The following is a 15,072-nucleotide window of genomic DNA, read 5'->3' on the forward strand; positions in this document are numbered from 1 at the left end:
GCTAAGCACTGGTGATGCAATGAAAGGGAAAACCTACCAGGTTCTACCCTCAAGGAGGTCACGGTCACTGGATCTGTTGCTTGGCAGTTTCTATGAAGCACTTAAAAATTGTTTATGATAGAGGCCTCCTGCTTATCCAGCATGAGATAGAGCCAAGCTTTAATAATAATGGAGCACATTTATTTAGCACTTTAAGATTGGCAGAGTGCTTCACCTATATGACTTCATTTTAACCTCATAACAACCCTGTGAGGTAGGTACTATTATTATTCCCATTTCAGATGAGGAAACTGAGGCTTGAGAGAAGTTAAATGAATGTCCCAGAGGTACACAGCTATTAAGCTGGCTTTGAACCCATATCTTCCTGACTCCAAATCTAGCATGTTTGCCATTATTGGCAAGCCTTTTTGGTTGGCATGCTCCTTTTTGTGATAATTAGCAAATATATTGGCACCTGACATAGTAGGAAGTCTGATGCTCTCAGCTCTGTGTGTCTTTGACTCTGGCCCCAAAAAACATTTGGGGGTTGTGATGTTGTCTCATGGGACTTTGCTGATACTCAGACTGGGCACTTAGCTCTGCTGGGATATGGGAGTGGGGTGCATACTGCATTGTGGCCTGCAGTTGTGCCACAGGATGAAGGAAATAGGACTTCTGTGCCAAGGCTTACAGAACATGGGCCTTCAGTGCCTGGACCTGTACTGTGAGACATCCCTTCCTCCTGTGCTAAGTAGGAGCAAACTCCTTTGTACCCAGCAGTGCCATCCATGTCTTTAACCTAAGGCAGTCCCCTGCATCTCACAGGTTAAAGGAGCTCTTCAGAAAGCTGTTGTTTCCATAGGGTTTCCCTGATGAATGCAGCCTTTAATCTCAGGCAGCTCAAGAGACAAACCTTGAAGCCTTTGAGAACTTGACTTAATTAGGGCAAATCTCCTGGGGTTGTCGGATCATCCCTATTCATCTAGGAGCCTTCAGAGTCAATGCCTGGAGGGAGAACCACATCTTCTGAGCAAATTTGGGGCTCAAACAAGGATTTGGATCCCCTGCTGATTCTTTTGAGGACAATATTTCCCCTCAGTGAACTAGTAATCATTCTGCGGGAAATGGAAGGACCAACTGAGCAGCAGGGACCCTGACAATAGGTATTAAAACCAATGTTTCTTCTTAGTTTATACACGAATTGCTTTTAGGTGTGCCCTCCCTAGGAGGATGGTGTAGAATTGACTCTGGACTCATATAGCTTTTATTAGTAGTATTAGTAATAATCATAATAATGATGCTGGTGGGTAGTATTTACATAGCGCCTTTTGGTTTGCAAAATGTTTTACCTGTTAACTCATTCATAACCTTCACAACAACCCTGTGAAGTATTGTTGTTGAGTCATTTCAGTCATGTCCGACTCTTCCTGACCCCTTTTTGGAGGGGATTTCTAGGCAAAGATACTGGAGTGGTTTGCTATCTTTCTCTCCAGCTCGTTTTACAGCTGAAGAAACTGAGGCAAACAGGGTTGAATGACTTGCCCAGGATCACACAGCTAGTAAGTGTCTGAGTCTAGATTTGAACTCAGGTCTTTCTGACTGCAGGCCCAACACTGTATCCACTGTGCTACCTAGCTGCCTGAAGTAGGTACTATTATTATGCTTATTTTGCAGATGAGGAAACTGAGGCAGAAAGAGTTTAAATGACCTACCCAAGGTTACCCAGCTAGTGTATGTTTAAGGTAGATTTTGAACTCAGGCCTAGAGTAACTAAGGCCTTTTGTTCTTTCTACTACAACACCTATTATAACTTTGCAGCATCAATTAAAATAGACTAATATTTATTGACCTGTCTCTCTATGTTTAGCGTCGTGGAGGATACAATAAAGACCAGGCCCAGTTACTGCCTTCACAAACTTCACAGTCTAGTTGGGGAAGTCAGATACTAACATGAGAAGTTAAATAACAAGACTGAAATGACAGTATGAGGGGACGGTAGCAGAGATGTTAGAAAAACTATGTTATTAATTGCCACATGAACAGTACAGACTGATTATTATCGAAGTGAAAAGGAAGGAGAGATTTCATGCCAAGCTGCTTAAAGAGGGAAGAAGGATATCACTTTTTTGACCTGTAGGACAGAGAATCAGTTTCATTATTCCAACCATGCTCATAAAGTAATACAACTTCTTTCACCCTTCTGAACTTGACATTGCACCCCTTGGAAATGCCCATCGGATCCTCAATGGATTATAAAATTTTAGCGTTGGAAGAGACCTCAGATATCATCAAATCCATCCATCTCATTTAAAAGATAAGGAAGTAGGAGGCAGCTAGGTGGCAGTGGATAAAGCACCGGCCCTGCATTCAGAAGGACCTGAGTTCAAATTTTCCCTCAGATACTTGACACTTACTAGCTGTGTGACCCTGGGCAAGTCACTTAACCTTCATTTCCCCCACCCCCCCCCCCAAAAAAAAAGATAAGGAAGTAAAAAGACTTTTTTAGCAACTCCTAGCTGTGTAAGTTGTGGAGCTGAGATTTGAATTTAGGTCCTCTGATTTAAAATCCAGGGCTCTTTCCACCACCCTTCCTCTTCATTCATTAAAATGTTGTTTGTCCTTTGAGGCCTAGCTCAAATCCTACCTCTTTCCTAAAGAATTTGAATAAATCAGGGAAAAGGAGGCAAGCATTTTGAGTGGGTATAATCACAGGAGTAGAAGAAGATGATTGGGTTGTGGTTCTGAATAAACATAACTGAAATATGGAACTCAGTTCTTTAGCTTTTTGCATACATTCACTGATGAGATCCCTCCCTAAGTTTATAGTGGTTGGGGAATGAGAAGAAAATGGTGACTGGGCACCCAGGCAAAGTTGAGCACTATTGCTCTAATCCCATGTTGCCCTGCTCTGAGACAGAATGCTGCATAGGGTGGCCTTTGCTTCCAGGTTCTGGGCTCTGGGAATAGTGGGAGTGGAGATTGATGTGCCCTTTCAGGGACTTCTCCAGACCCATTTAGAAACCCCCAAACTATGTCCCCCATGATTAGATTGAGAGCAGGTACCATTTCCCATTTTTCTTGGTAAATCTGGCTTTTGCAATTTGTGTTTAGTGCATAGTAATTACTCAAATGCTTTCACATTCATCCATTCATTCATTTGTTTATTCATTCACTCAGTCTACCAACCTATCTTTATTGTCCCTTTCTTGTGTCCTTCTCTCTCATCATTTCCATACTTGTCCCCAATCTTCTCCATCCTTTTTCCCCTTAATCTTCCTTTTACTCCTGGCAGTATAGGGGACAATAACATTAAAGGAGTTGTACATGAAGGTATGTTCACCTCTTTAGCTCCTGGGGTCGGAGGAGAGGAGGGATGAAAGGGGGAAGACTACTTATTCCTTTTTTCAAGGCTCAGCTCAGATGCTATGTCCTTCATGAAGTAAGGAAGGGAATAAGCATTTGTTAAGCACCTACTATGTTCAGGCACTGTGCTAAGCACTTTTACAAATGCTATCTCATTTGATCCTCATCTTGCGAGATAGGTACTCTTATTATTAACATTTTATATTTGAGAGAACTAAGACATATTAAGTGACTTGCCCAGGGTCACACAGCTAGGCAGCTAAGTGATGCAGTGGATAGAGCTCTGGGACTAGAATCAAGAAGACCTAAGTTTAAATCTGGCTTCAGACACTTACTAGCTGTGTGACCCTAATTAAGTCATTTAACCTATTTTCTTCTGTAAGATGGGGCTAATAAGAGCAGCTGCCTCTCAGAGTTGTTGTGAAGATCAAATGAGATCATATTTGTAAAGTGCTTAGCACAGTGCCTGGCATATAGTCAGCTATCACCATCACCATCATTGTTATGTGTCTGAGGGTACACTGCTCTCTCCACTGTGCTACCTAGCTTGCCCTGATGCTCTCCAACTAGGTGTCCTTTCTTGAGCCTCTCTTGATTCACTGGTCCTTTCCAAAGCCCTTCTAACTTCATTTTGTAACTTGTGTATTTTTATCCCATCCCTTCTACTATATTAAAAGCTGCTTTGGGGCAGGGACTGCATCTTGCTTTATCTTTGTATTCTAGATGACAAATATATGCTTCTACATAGTAGGAGCTCAATTCTGTTCAATTTAATGTGCATTTATTGAGAGCCTACCATGTGCAAAGCACCATGTGAGGGGCTGGGATACAAAGAAAAAGAGGAAAACAGTCTCCTCCCTCAAAGAACTTACACAGGAGGGCTAGGGTAGGGTAGGGGAACAGGGGATAGTGGCATCTATCTGTTGTCTTGAATTGAGGAGCTGAGGCAGTGAAAATCACTACCTTTCCTCACCTGGGAAAACCTTGTTCCCTAAGACCTAGGGCAAGGACAGAGGGAAGTTCCTGTGCTTAATGAGGTATGGAAATTCTTTAAGTGTGGGGCCTTTGTGGAGTTCTAAGCTTAATTATATTGCTTTAAGCCTGTAGTACTTTCTGTGGGTATCAAGGTATTTTTCAAAACACCTCAAAGAAAACTTCAGTGGAATGAATGACTTAGCCAGATGGGTGTGGTACAATCTCTCTTACAAGCTTTGGTTTTATTCCAGATGATAATGGCTTGAGTCCAGTCTGGGCATCCACTCAGGAAAAAGTGACATTTGAAATTTATGACCCAAATCTGGCATTTCTACGTTTTGTTGTTTATGAGGAGGATATGTTCAGCGATCCCAACTTCCTGGCGCATGCCACTTATCCCATTAAAGGAATCAAATCAGGTAAAAGTCAGTTTCACTAAAGAGCTAAATATGAGCTCTCATCAGACTTCTCGTCCCACTTTGGGCATGGAACAACGTGTCTTTCTGTCATTTTGAATTGCTGCCTCAGAGGCTCAAAGTTGAGTTATTTGGCTTGCTGTCTCCTGGGACCTTTTAACATCTTTTTCTAATGAGGGGCATAATCACAAGTCCTTGCACTGGGATATTCACCTTGTCTCCTCACCCTGCCACAAGACCTTTTCTAAGCTGAAAGCAAGTAGAATATTTTTCAGGGAAATTTTATACCTGGGTAATTGCTGGCCTGGCACTGTTCATTCAACAATCATTATTTATTTATTTGTTTGTTTTGATTCGTGGAATAAAACAAGCATTTCTATAACATTGTATAATAAACTTTGAGCAATTTTTAAAAACAATGTAAGTCTCTGCTGTGTGCCAGACATAGGGATCAAAGACAAGTTTAATAGTCCTTGTGCTCAAGGAGTTTACATTCTGTTGGGAGAGGGGAACAACATAAATGCAGATAAGAAAATGCAAAGCATATTCAAAGGAGGAGGACAACTGGAAGGGTAAAGATGGGCCTCATGTGGGTTCAGCCTCAAAAGAAACTCTACAAGTCACAGGTTAGGAGGAAGTGTGTTCCAGGCATAGGGATGAGGGGAGGAAGGGAAGACAGCCTGTGCACAGGCATTAAGATGAGAAATGGATATCATAGATGGCAGTAGGTCAACACAGAGTTCATAAGGGAGTGTTCATATGTGGGATAAAGCCTAGAAAAACTGGCAGAAGCAAGAATATGAAAGGCTGTACTTGCCAAACAGTGCAGTTTGCATGTTATCCTGGAAGTCAGAGGGACCCACTTGAACCTTTTGAGCAGGAGAGTGACGTGTTCACACATCATGATTAGATTTGTTTACTATAAAAAAATGAAAAGCAGTTTCCTGTACTTCCCCTTGGCCTTTCTGGCCTTATAGAAAGTTCAACTCTATTTTGATCCTTCTTTTTCAGTTGTGTTTGCCAAACCTGACATCTTGCTGGCATCTGGCTCAGGTACGGCTCTTACCAAGAGCCCTTTCACAATTCCCCCAGGTGTTAGTGCCCTCACCTTCCCACTCAATTCCTTTGTATTTACATTTCATATGTTTTGTGTTTTCTTTTCTGGTATATGTTGGATTTACTCAATAGAATGTAATCTTCTTGAGAGCAGGCAATGCTTCATTTTTATCCTTCTGTCTCCAGTGCCTTGGCATGTAATAAATGTTTGAGTGTTGAATGTTTGGTGTAACTAGGCCATATATGCATAGATGTAACATATGCATATTGGAGACTTCTGACACAACAAAGATTTGGTTTGTGTCCTGGTTCCTATGTATTTCTGATGCAATAAAGCTCCAATATTGTCTCAGTTTCTCCTTTCCTGAGTAAACAAATCTCATGGATTCAAATGCTACAGCCTTTTAGGGAATTTCTCTTAAATTAGGCTCGACTAAGATTTTTCCACTGGACTAAAAGAATTTCCCAAGCAAATTAATAGCCAAAGCAAGATTTTGTGGCCAATTTTAAATTGTTTGCTGTTTTCAACCCTTTAGAAGTATCTGTTTATTTATATTCTAATTAAAAATCACTTCACTATCTACGAGTAGGGTAAGTCCCAAAGAAACTCTACTTGGCAACAACCCCTGGTTAGCTTTAGTCATCTGACTGTATGTACTTGAAAGTAATAAAATGGCATTTAAAACAATTCCTGTAATTGAAATGTTTTCCTGATCCAGATTGGCCTTCTCCCCAGTTAGTCCAAATCAATGAGGCTTGACTTTGGAAGCACTTTTCATTTCCCTTTTAGCAACAGTTTGTACCGTAGTCTTTCTTGCCAGGACATCTATGCCAGAAGCAGATTCTTCTTTTGTGTGACAATGCCTCTCATTGGCTAGATGCCTTTACATGGGATTACTATAAACTCAACCAACTGCATTTATTTCATTTCTTCTAAAAATCAGGCCATGCCTCCTCACCTTTGGTATAATGGCTCAGTGAGCAAGGCATTGAAATAGTTACACAAAATAGTTACCGACGTGTGCTATTTTTTAATGAAAGATGTTTCTTGTGAGTTTTTATGCTGTTGGCCCATCATTATTTTCATTATTGAATATTTCCCTTTTGGCCTTTTGGTCAAGGTAAGACGAGACTCAGAAGATTCAGAAGTGAGCCATCAAAATGATTTCAGGATTGAAGATGAAGACCAGTGAGGAAAGGTTAATATTGGAACTTGGATTATTTTACTGAGAGATAATAACTCTGAAGAGAGTCCTTTTCCTTCCCTCTGCTTTGAATGGAATGTACTAAGGCATTTAATGCCCAATGCCCTCTGGGCTTTAGAATAACCTGGGCCACATGTTGTCAGGTGTATGTCTAAGCTCTTTCATGGTCAAACTTCAGGAGCATCCCCTCCCCATTTCTCACAAGTTTCAGAAATAGAGGTGCTGACATTACATCAAAAGCATTTGAACAGTTCTCTTGTGTGGGACAGTTACCTAGTTGTGACCCATTCATGATCTCTAAGTATAAGGGGAAATAAGTTTGAGTATAGAGTCACAAGACCTAGACTTTTGTATAGTAGCTTTAGAAATCATTTGGTCCAAACTACTTATTTTTACAAATGGAGGAAACTAAAACCAAGAGAGGTTATAAGACTTGCTAAAAAACAGATAGTAAGTAACAGAACTGGGATTCAAACCCAGTTCCTCTGACTCTAGATCTAATGCTTTTATCCTCTATAGCATTTTAAAATTAAATTTTTATTATTATTACCTTGATGTTGCCCACCCCACCCTGCAGCACTTCCATAGACACAGTAAAACACAAAAGAGGATATTCCTATGAAATGGTGTGTCTCCATTTCTCATTGCTTGCTTTGGGGAAAAATAAAGTATTGTAATAAATTCCACAGGTTTAATTTCAGAATTGTCCTGCTTCTCTATACTTCCTTCTAATTTCCTTCTGTTCTCTTTTGTAAATTTAAAAAATATTCCAATGGCTCTTTTTTTTTGTACCACTATTAACATGCTTTCCCTTCCGCATTCTCTCCCAATAAAAAACTAAAGGGGGAAAAAAGAAAAGAAAAACTCTTGTAACCAATAAGCATAGTGAAGCAAAATAAATCCATGCAGTGGCAAAACAAAAATGTGTTTCTGTACTTTGTTTCCATCACATCTCTGTCAGGATAACATGCTTATCATAAGTCCTCTGGAGACACGATTGGTCACTGCTTTAATCAGAGTTAAGACTTCAAACATTTTTTTGGAGGCAGTTGGAGTTAAATGACTTGCCAAGGGTTACACAGCTACTAAGTACTTGAAGCTCAAATCTTCCTGACTCCCAGGCTGGTGATCTATCCACTCCCCACCAAGTTGCCCCAACTTTTTTTTTTAAATAGTGTTGCTGCTATTGTTGTGTAAATTGTTTCTCCTGGTTCTCATTTCACTCATGATCATTTCAAACCACCCATGATTCCCTGAAATCATCTCTTTTGTTAATTTCTTAAGGCACAATAATATTCCACGACATTCATATACCACAATTGTTTAGCCAAACCCCAGTTGTCTAAGAAGCAATGTTAGATAGCCCTTTAGATTCTAATTTTCCCATATTTTTGCTCTTCCCTTCAAGGTTAGGAAGTTCATTTTGCTTCCAACTCTTCCTTCCCAGGATTATCTTTTCTCTTAATAACCCCTCCCACCTCAAATACCCATTTACCTCCCTTTTGATTTTGATATATTTTCTACACCAAATGGTGTGTGTGTTTGTGTGTGTGTCCATTCAGAAAAGAACGAGGTTCTCTGATACCCATTCCCCTAAGCGTTTTCCTCCATGTTTGTTTATTTCTTCTCACATACCCCAGTTTAGAGAAATGGAAACTTCTCCTTCCTTCTTCCTCCTTCTATATTAGTGTATTCTTTTTACCATCCCTTCTGTTTTGCTCAGATCAGTAATGATCCTCCTCCAGGATTGTTTTTCTTATTTCTTTCCACTACCTTAGTGAAACAGAATTTGAGTGGAAAGATTTAGCTTGAACATAAGAGAGAATTTTTCAACAAGCTTGGTCATCTGTGGCATGATTGCCTGGGGAAAGCTGTGAATTCCATAGGAATCTTTAAAAATAAGGGAGAAACCTCCCGTGTCCTTTGGTATACATAGTCCTGCCTAAAGGTTGGGTCTTTCACTCTCTCTCTAAATCAGTGGACGGCAGCAGTATATATGAAAGGAACTAAAAAAAAGGGAGAAGGCAAGCATCTCTACTGTTTTATAATTGAATTTGGAATATTTTCAAAATCACTACATTTTTCTTTTTAGTTCATAGGTTTTTATCTAATTGATATTTCCCCATTCTTCTGCTGTTCCAGGATGGCCAACAAAGGCATATTTTCCTATCTTTTATTCCTTGAAGTATCCTAATAGCAGAAACTCTGAACAGAAGTCTTTTGTATTTCAAAAAATGGTGAGAAGTCCTCTCGTGTGGGGGACGCATAGAGGGCACTGAACCCTCATCTCTTGCAGCTAACTGCATGGAACTCTTGATTGTCCTCTAGAGCAAAGGTGCTTAACTTCCATATTTTCTTGTGTTTGTTTTATTCTTTACTCCAGGGTTTTAGATCAGATTCCTCTTAAAAATGGTTATAGTGAAGATATTGAACTGGCCTCTCTTCTGGTTTTCTGTGAGATGCGTCCTGTCTTGGTGAGTATCATGAAAGCAGAGATGCTCCCATTTGATTCTTTCTCTGTGCGTGCTTCAGAAACTTCTAAGATGGAGTGACTTGGGCCCCATGTGCCCCATTATCTTTTGGCAAGCTTCATTGGCTCAGTCAGTTGAAGCACTGAAGCAAGAGTTAGTGCTCCAAAATATGAAGAACTGGATGCCTTCAGTTATAGGTTCGTCGACAGGTCCTTGGACTTCTTCCTTCTTTCAGCCTTCTTAGTTGTATTCTACCAGGAGTCTGGTAGTAGGACAGAAAAAACCCTGAAAGGCCATGGATCGTACTTTCCTTCTTGGATTCTTCCCAAGAGTCTTTTAAAGATAGGCAGGTTGGACTGCTAGGTATTTGCTGCATTTATTCTGACTCTAAATTACTACTGTTCAGCTAATACTATAACTTGATATCATATATAAAGCTTTTTGCAATTGTAAAGTGCTATGTGTCAGCTATTAGAGAAACACCTCATATATTTGCAAATAAAGGGGTAACCTCAAGTATCTCTAGACCACTGGTGTCAAATTCAAATAGAAACAGGGGCCACTAAACTATAAATATCCCTATGGGCCATATGTTGATTTAATTTTAAAATACAATATTATCTTGTTTTATTGTATTTTCATTTATTGTGTTAAATATTTCCCAATTACATTTTAATCTGGTCCAAACTGCACTTGGGAGTACTGTGGGGCACCTGAAGCTCACAGGCTGCATACCTGAGACTTCTGATCTAGAACATAGCCAACAACAAGGGAAGATATATTTTTTTTACAAAAAAAAAGGTCTTTGAGCAATTAAATGAGCTGTCACAGTCTACGCCAGGACTTCTTAACCTGTGAATTTGGTTTCTTTTTAATAAATGATAAGCTGTATTTCAACATGATTGGTTTCCTTTGTATCGTGTGTATATTTATGCATTAAAAGCATTATTCTGAGAACAGACAAATAGACTTTATCAGAAATCCAGAGGTCCATGATACCCAAAAGGTAAGAACCTGGTCTATCCACTAAATTCAGAAGCCTATTTAAAATTCTTCCTTTAAACATAATCGTGACAAGCTTGGTTATTTGCTTCCTGGCCAAAGAGGATTAGAAATAACAAATTAGATGTGTGAGGCGGTGAGGATGGTGCTAAGAGACAGGCACAGTAACTGGTTTAAAAAAAAAAAAAAGATAGCAAAGTCAGAAACAAGAAATGCAAAACCTCAGGAACCTGGGGCTGTTAGTCGGGGGAAGTGGGGAGGAATGAGGGGTGGGAGTAGCCCTGTATACCGCATCAAACTGAGGGCCTCTGTATTATATAGGCTGAGGACAGTAACTAATTTTCTTAATGATGACCCCAAATGAGTCATCAGGAAGAGTTTTATTATTATGTTTAGCATTCTTTGTTTAAGGAGACAGAAAATTATTTCCCATTTAGAAATACCGTTTAAAAAACAAAACAGCCAATACTTAAAGGGGGTATGCTTCAATTAGGTGGGAATGAAGTTATATAGAACATTCCTTACAGTGGCAGATTCACTGTTACTGTACTGTGATAATAGCTGTGACCCCCTGCTAACTTCGTAATGGGGCTCAGCTGGAAAAGCAGGGGGAAAGAGGGACATTTCCAGGCTTAGGGAATAGGCATGAGCAAAACCAGAGAGGAAGGAAATAAACTCATTTCATTCCCACAAACCAACCCCAAGAGACAAGTACTATGTTATTATCCCTATTTGGAAGATGAGGAAACTGAGGAAGATGGAAGTTAAGTGATATGACCTAAGTGTCTGAGATGGGATTTAAATTGAGGTCCTTCTAGTCTTCCAGATTCAGTGCTCTATCTACTCAGCCATCTGGTGGCCCAGTATTAAAGAAACTATTACATTTCTATCTTGTGCTAATTCCTCTGTCCACATTGCCTATTTTGGGATGATGGGTGCTTAAGAAGGAGCTGACCAAGTATGATGCACACAGTATGAGTGTTTTCTAGCCCTGTTGGACAGGCAAATTCTTGAAAGGCCTAGTCGTTAATTTCTTGGAGTTAAGGAAGAGTATTTTACCAGGGTTATGTGTCTTTATCTTGTACTTTATTTATTCAGACACTCTTGACTTGGGATTTATAATAACCTGAATTGTGGCAGGGCTAAAGTTTACCTTTGTGTAGCATCTTTGAAGAAACATTTCTTAAACAAATTAATTGTGATAGCTTGATGATGTTTTAAACTGCTAAAGAGATCATATATATATATATATATATATTTTTTTTTTGATGAGGCAATTGAGGTTAAGTGTCACAACAGCTAGTAGTGTTAAGTGCCGGTGCTCTATCCAGTGTGCCACCTAGCTGCCCTGAGATCAGATATTTTTAAAGTACTTTATAAGCTCTTACTTACCTATGATTTTCATAATGAGATTTAACTATATTATAATGGGCCTTTTCCTCAATGTACTTAAAAACAGAAACTGAATTAGCCCTTTGTTAAGCCATTGCACATAAATTATGGTTATTTAAAAATCACCTGCAATTTAGCTTTGCTGTTAACTTCTATTAACTGGTTCCCCAGATGATCTGAATTGGTGAAGTTTTTTGTAAATTGCATTTTAAAAAATGATTCAATCCTCTGTTGGCCATTTTGATTAGAAAGAGAATGAGTAGAGGTCAGAAATAGACACTCCATGGTCTTAAATCAGAAATAACCCTAGTCTGCAAGTGAGGGAGACTTGAATTCTAGATCTGCATCTGCATCACAGTTGGGTGATCTTGGACAAATCAGCCTTCTTTTTCTGAGCCGTGGCTTCCTCCTCCTTCAAATGAAGGGGTGGCACTAGATGACTTCTAAGATCCCTTCCAGTTTTGACATTCAGTAGATGACTATGAGCCTGCATCTTCATTGTCTGCTGGTCTTCACCTTACTTTTTAGGAAAGTGAAGAAGAGCTCTATTCTTCCTGTCGCCAGCTTCGAAGACGGCAAGAGGAGCTGAATAACCAACTCTTTCTGTATGACACTCATCAGAACTTACGCAATGCCAACAGAGATGCCCTGGTGAAAGAATTCAATGTCAATGAAAACCAGTTGCAGCTGTATCAGGAAAAGTGCAACCGGAGGTAAGGGCTGCACTGACCCCTCACATGGCAACTTGAAGGATTCCATTATATTGGGGATCCAGGCCATAAAAATAAGGGGAGGTACCTTACAGAAGTTTTTCTGGAAGTCTTTCATCTCTGCTCCTATTCTCATCTCATCCCTTAGAAAACAAACTTCCAGAAATACTTTTTTGTTCACAACTTTTCCAAGTACAAATATCACCTCCAGAGGAAAAGTAAGCTGTAACCAACAATATAACTTATTATTTGGTGAATGAGTATTTAAAAATTGAGTGTTTTTAATTCAGTTTTTAAGCCTAATTCCTGACTTTGATTTATTTTCGTTAAGATTAAGGGAGAAGAGAGTCTGTAACAGCAAATTCTACTCCTAGAACATAACCTACAGTTTGGGGACGCGGTATGTGTGTGGGTGTGTGGTGTGTTGTGTACAAGAGGGATGAACAGAGACTACTTTGCTAAGATCTTCAGCAGATGCAGAATCGGTGAAGTCATCACTCCTGAAGAGTTGTGTGGTCATCAGGATGAATTTTCCTTAAGAAGAACCAACCAGTTTTCACTGTGATGACTTTCTGTTCTCTCTCCTCTATTTGATAGCCTTTTAACTTATATTCTGGTACAAATTATACATAGATACATGGCATGTTTTCTGTGTTCAATACCACAATCCTCCCTGTATAAAGACAAGGCAAAAGCTTCATAGGTTAGGCCTTCTGTCTTTGCTGAGCAAGGGGGTAGCTTTTCTGCCAAAGGCCTCGAGTTTCATTGAGCTAGGGTAATTGATGACTTTGGTGGCAGATGAGCAAGAATGCATTATGGGGCTACCTTGCTAAATGTTGAGGAGTTTTAGTTGAAAAGAAATACCATTTTTTTCTTACCTCAGGTAAGTCCATTTCCATGAGGAGCTGGGAAGGAAGGTTTTCCTTTTTGTCTCACTCCATCATGGTCTCAGCCTTGCCTCTCCCTTCTGCAACAGGCTGCTACTCCAGTGTAGTCAGCCTGCCTTATACCGATGTCAATAGGCATTTAATATGGCAGCTTGATTGATTCATTGAATCACTTTCCCAGTGTGAATACAAGTTCTTGTTCTTAATATTACAGGAACTAGCCTCGGACAAGTTAAAGTGTCAGGGAAAGTGGGGGAAGGGCTCCCTGCGTGTTGTTCTGTAAGTGAGTTTGACTGACAAGATGATCAAACAAATTAATGCGTGCCTCTGCAAAGCTTGAAACTCTAGAAATGCATGGGGTTATTTTGTTATGTGCTTTTCAGTTTGTGTGTCAGTATTGGTAGCCCTCCAAACGTCAGCCAAGAGCATGCCTGGTGATGGCCAGCTGAGACCGTAGAATATAGTGTAGTCGTAGAGCTTGGCCTTGCCTGAAGGCAGTGGTCTAAGATGGGCTTTTCCTTCCATAAGAGTCTGGCTTAAATGACAGCTAAAGTCTTCAATGCTAAGGATGTTTCGGGGGTCGTTGGGCTGGTTCAAGGGAGTAGGCCGGGGGGAGATGGTTAGTTCTTAAGAGCATGCCTACCAAGCTCGTTAAACATTCTGTTGAGTATTATAAGGAAGTTAAGAGACAGGAGTGGCCCATGAAAACATGTCAGAAGCCTGAAGGAAGAAGAAGAGATTCTGTGTGCTTCCTTATAAAACTCAGATGAAAAAGCTGGTCTAGTCATTGCAAATCTTTGTGCTGAGGGAAATTCATGATTAAGGTCTTTTTATGGTGTTTGGGGTTTCATAATTATATATTTGATTCATACTCAGGCCAATGTTAAATCTTCTTTTATATTGTGATTTGTTGGTATAGGGAACTCTCTGGTGTGGAAACCTCCCTTCACCAATGCAAATCAGCTCCTCTGAAATTTATAGTCTTAGTTGCCAAAGGACTTGGATGTTAAGCGACTTATTCAAGATTATACAGCTGGTCTTTGCAAAAGGTAGGACCTGAATTTCAGGTCTTCCTGACTCCAAGGCTAGTCCTTTATACCTTATGCAACGTTGCCTCAGAGTCTTACACTGGTGCCTTTTGAATACTTCCTCTAAAAATATGCAAATGATAATTTGCAATAAGCAATTTTAAGAAAGGATAATGTTTGGGAATTCTTATAATCAAGACTTATTGGTAAGTTGCCATTCAGAGTGAATTGAGCACTGACTTAGAAGAAAAAAAATTTTTTTTAATCGCCCAGCCCATTTCACTGCTGCCAGGAGTTATCATGAAATGGGTCTGAGAAGGAGAACACAGCAACTGAGCACGCAAGTATAACTGTCAGTCACATTTGTGTGGACTTGGAGTGCAGGTCAGGCATAATGGGCTCTCTTCTTCGTCTAAGCAGAGAACTCCTTGTGTGAGATGCTCTTTTGAAAGCACAGCCGTACATTACAGTGAAATTGTTACACAGAACTGGCTGCTGAGAGCCCCTCTCAGTGCTTCATAACCCAATTTTTTCTAAACTGTGAACTTCAGGTTTATCCAATTTGAATGGATTTATGGGGTGTTGACA

The 15,072-nt window shown here is 39.9% G+C and overlaps 1 protein-coding gene across 1 annotated transcript in view; it reads left to right on the plus strand.

The window, feature by feature from the left end:
- PLCG2 (phospholipase C gamma 2) overlaps window positions 1-12,967 on the plus strand; it is a 176,491-nt gene extending 163,524 nt beyond the window's left edge. Inside the window, exons 30-33 of the mRNA XM_043987636.1 lie at window positions 4,569-4,742; window positions 9,386-9,468; window positions 12,388-12,572; window positions 12,901-12,967. Of these exons, the coding sequence (XP_043843571.1) occupies window positions 4,569-4,742; window positions 9,386-9,468; window positions 12,388-12,572; window positions 12,901-12,943 (485 nt within the window). The 3' untranslated portion in view covers window positions 12,944-12,967. The remainder of the gene's footprint in view (window positions 1-4,568; window positions 4,743-9,385; window positions 9,469-12,387; window positions 12,573-12,900) is intronic.
- Window positions 12,968-15,072: the final 2,105 nt, after the last annotated feature.

Source organism: Dromiciops gliroides, chromosome 2, assembly GCF_019393635.1.
Source record: "Dromiciops gliroides isolate mDroGli1 chromosome 2, mDroGli1.pri, whole genome shotgun sequence".
Taxonomy (NCBI): Eukaryota; Metazoa; Chordata; class Mammalia; order Microbiotheria; family Microbiotheriidae; genus Dromiciops; species Dromiciops gliroides.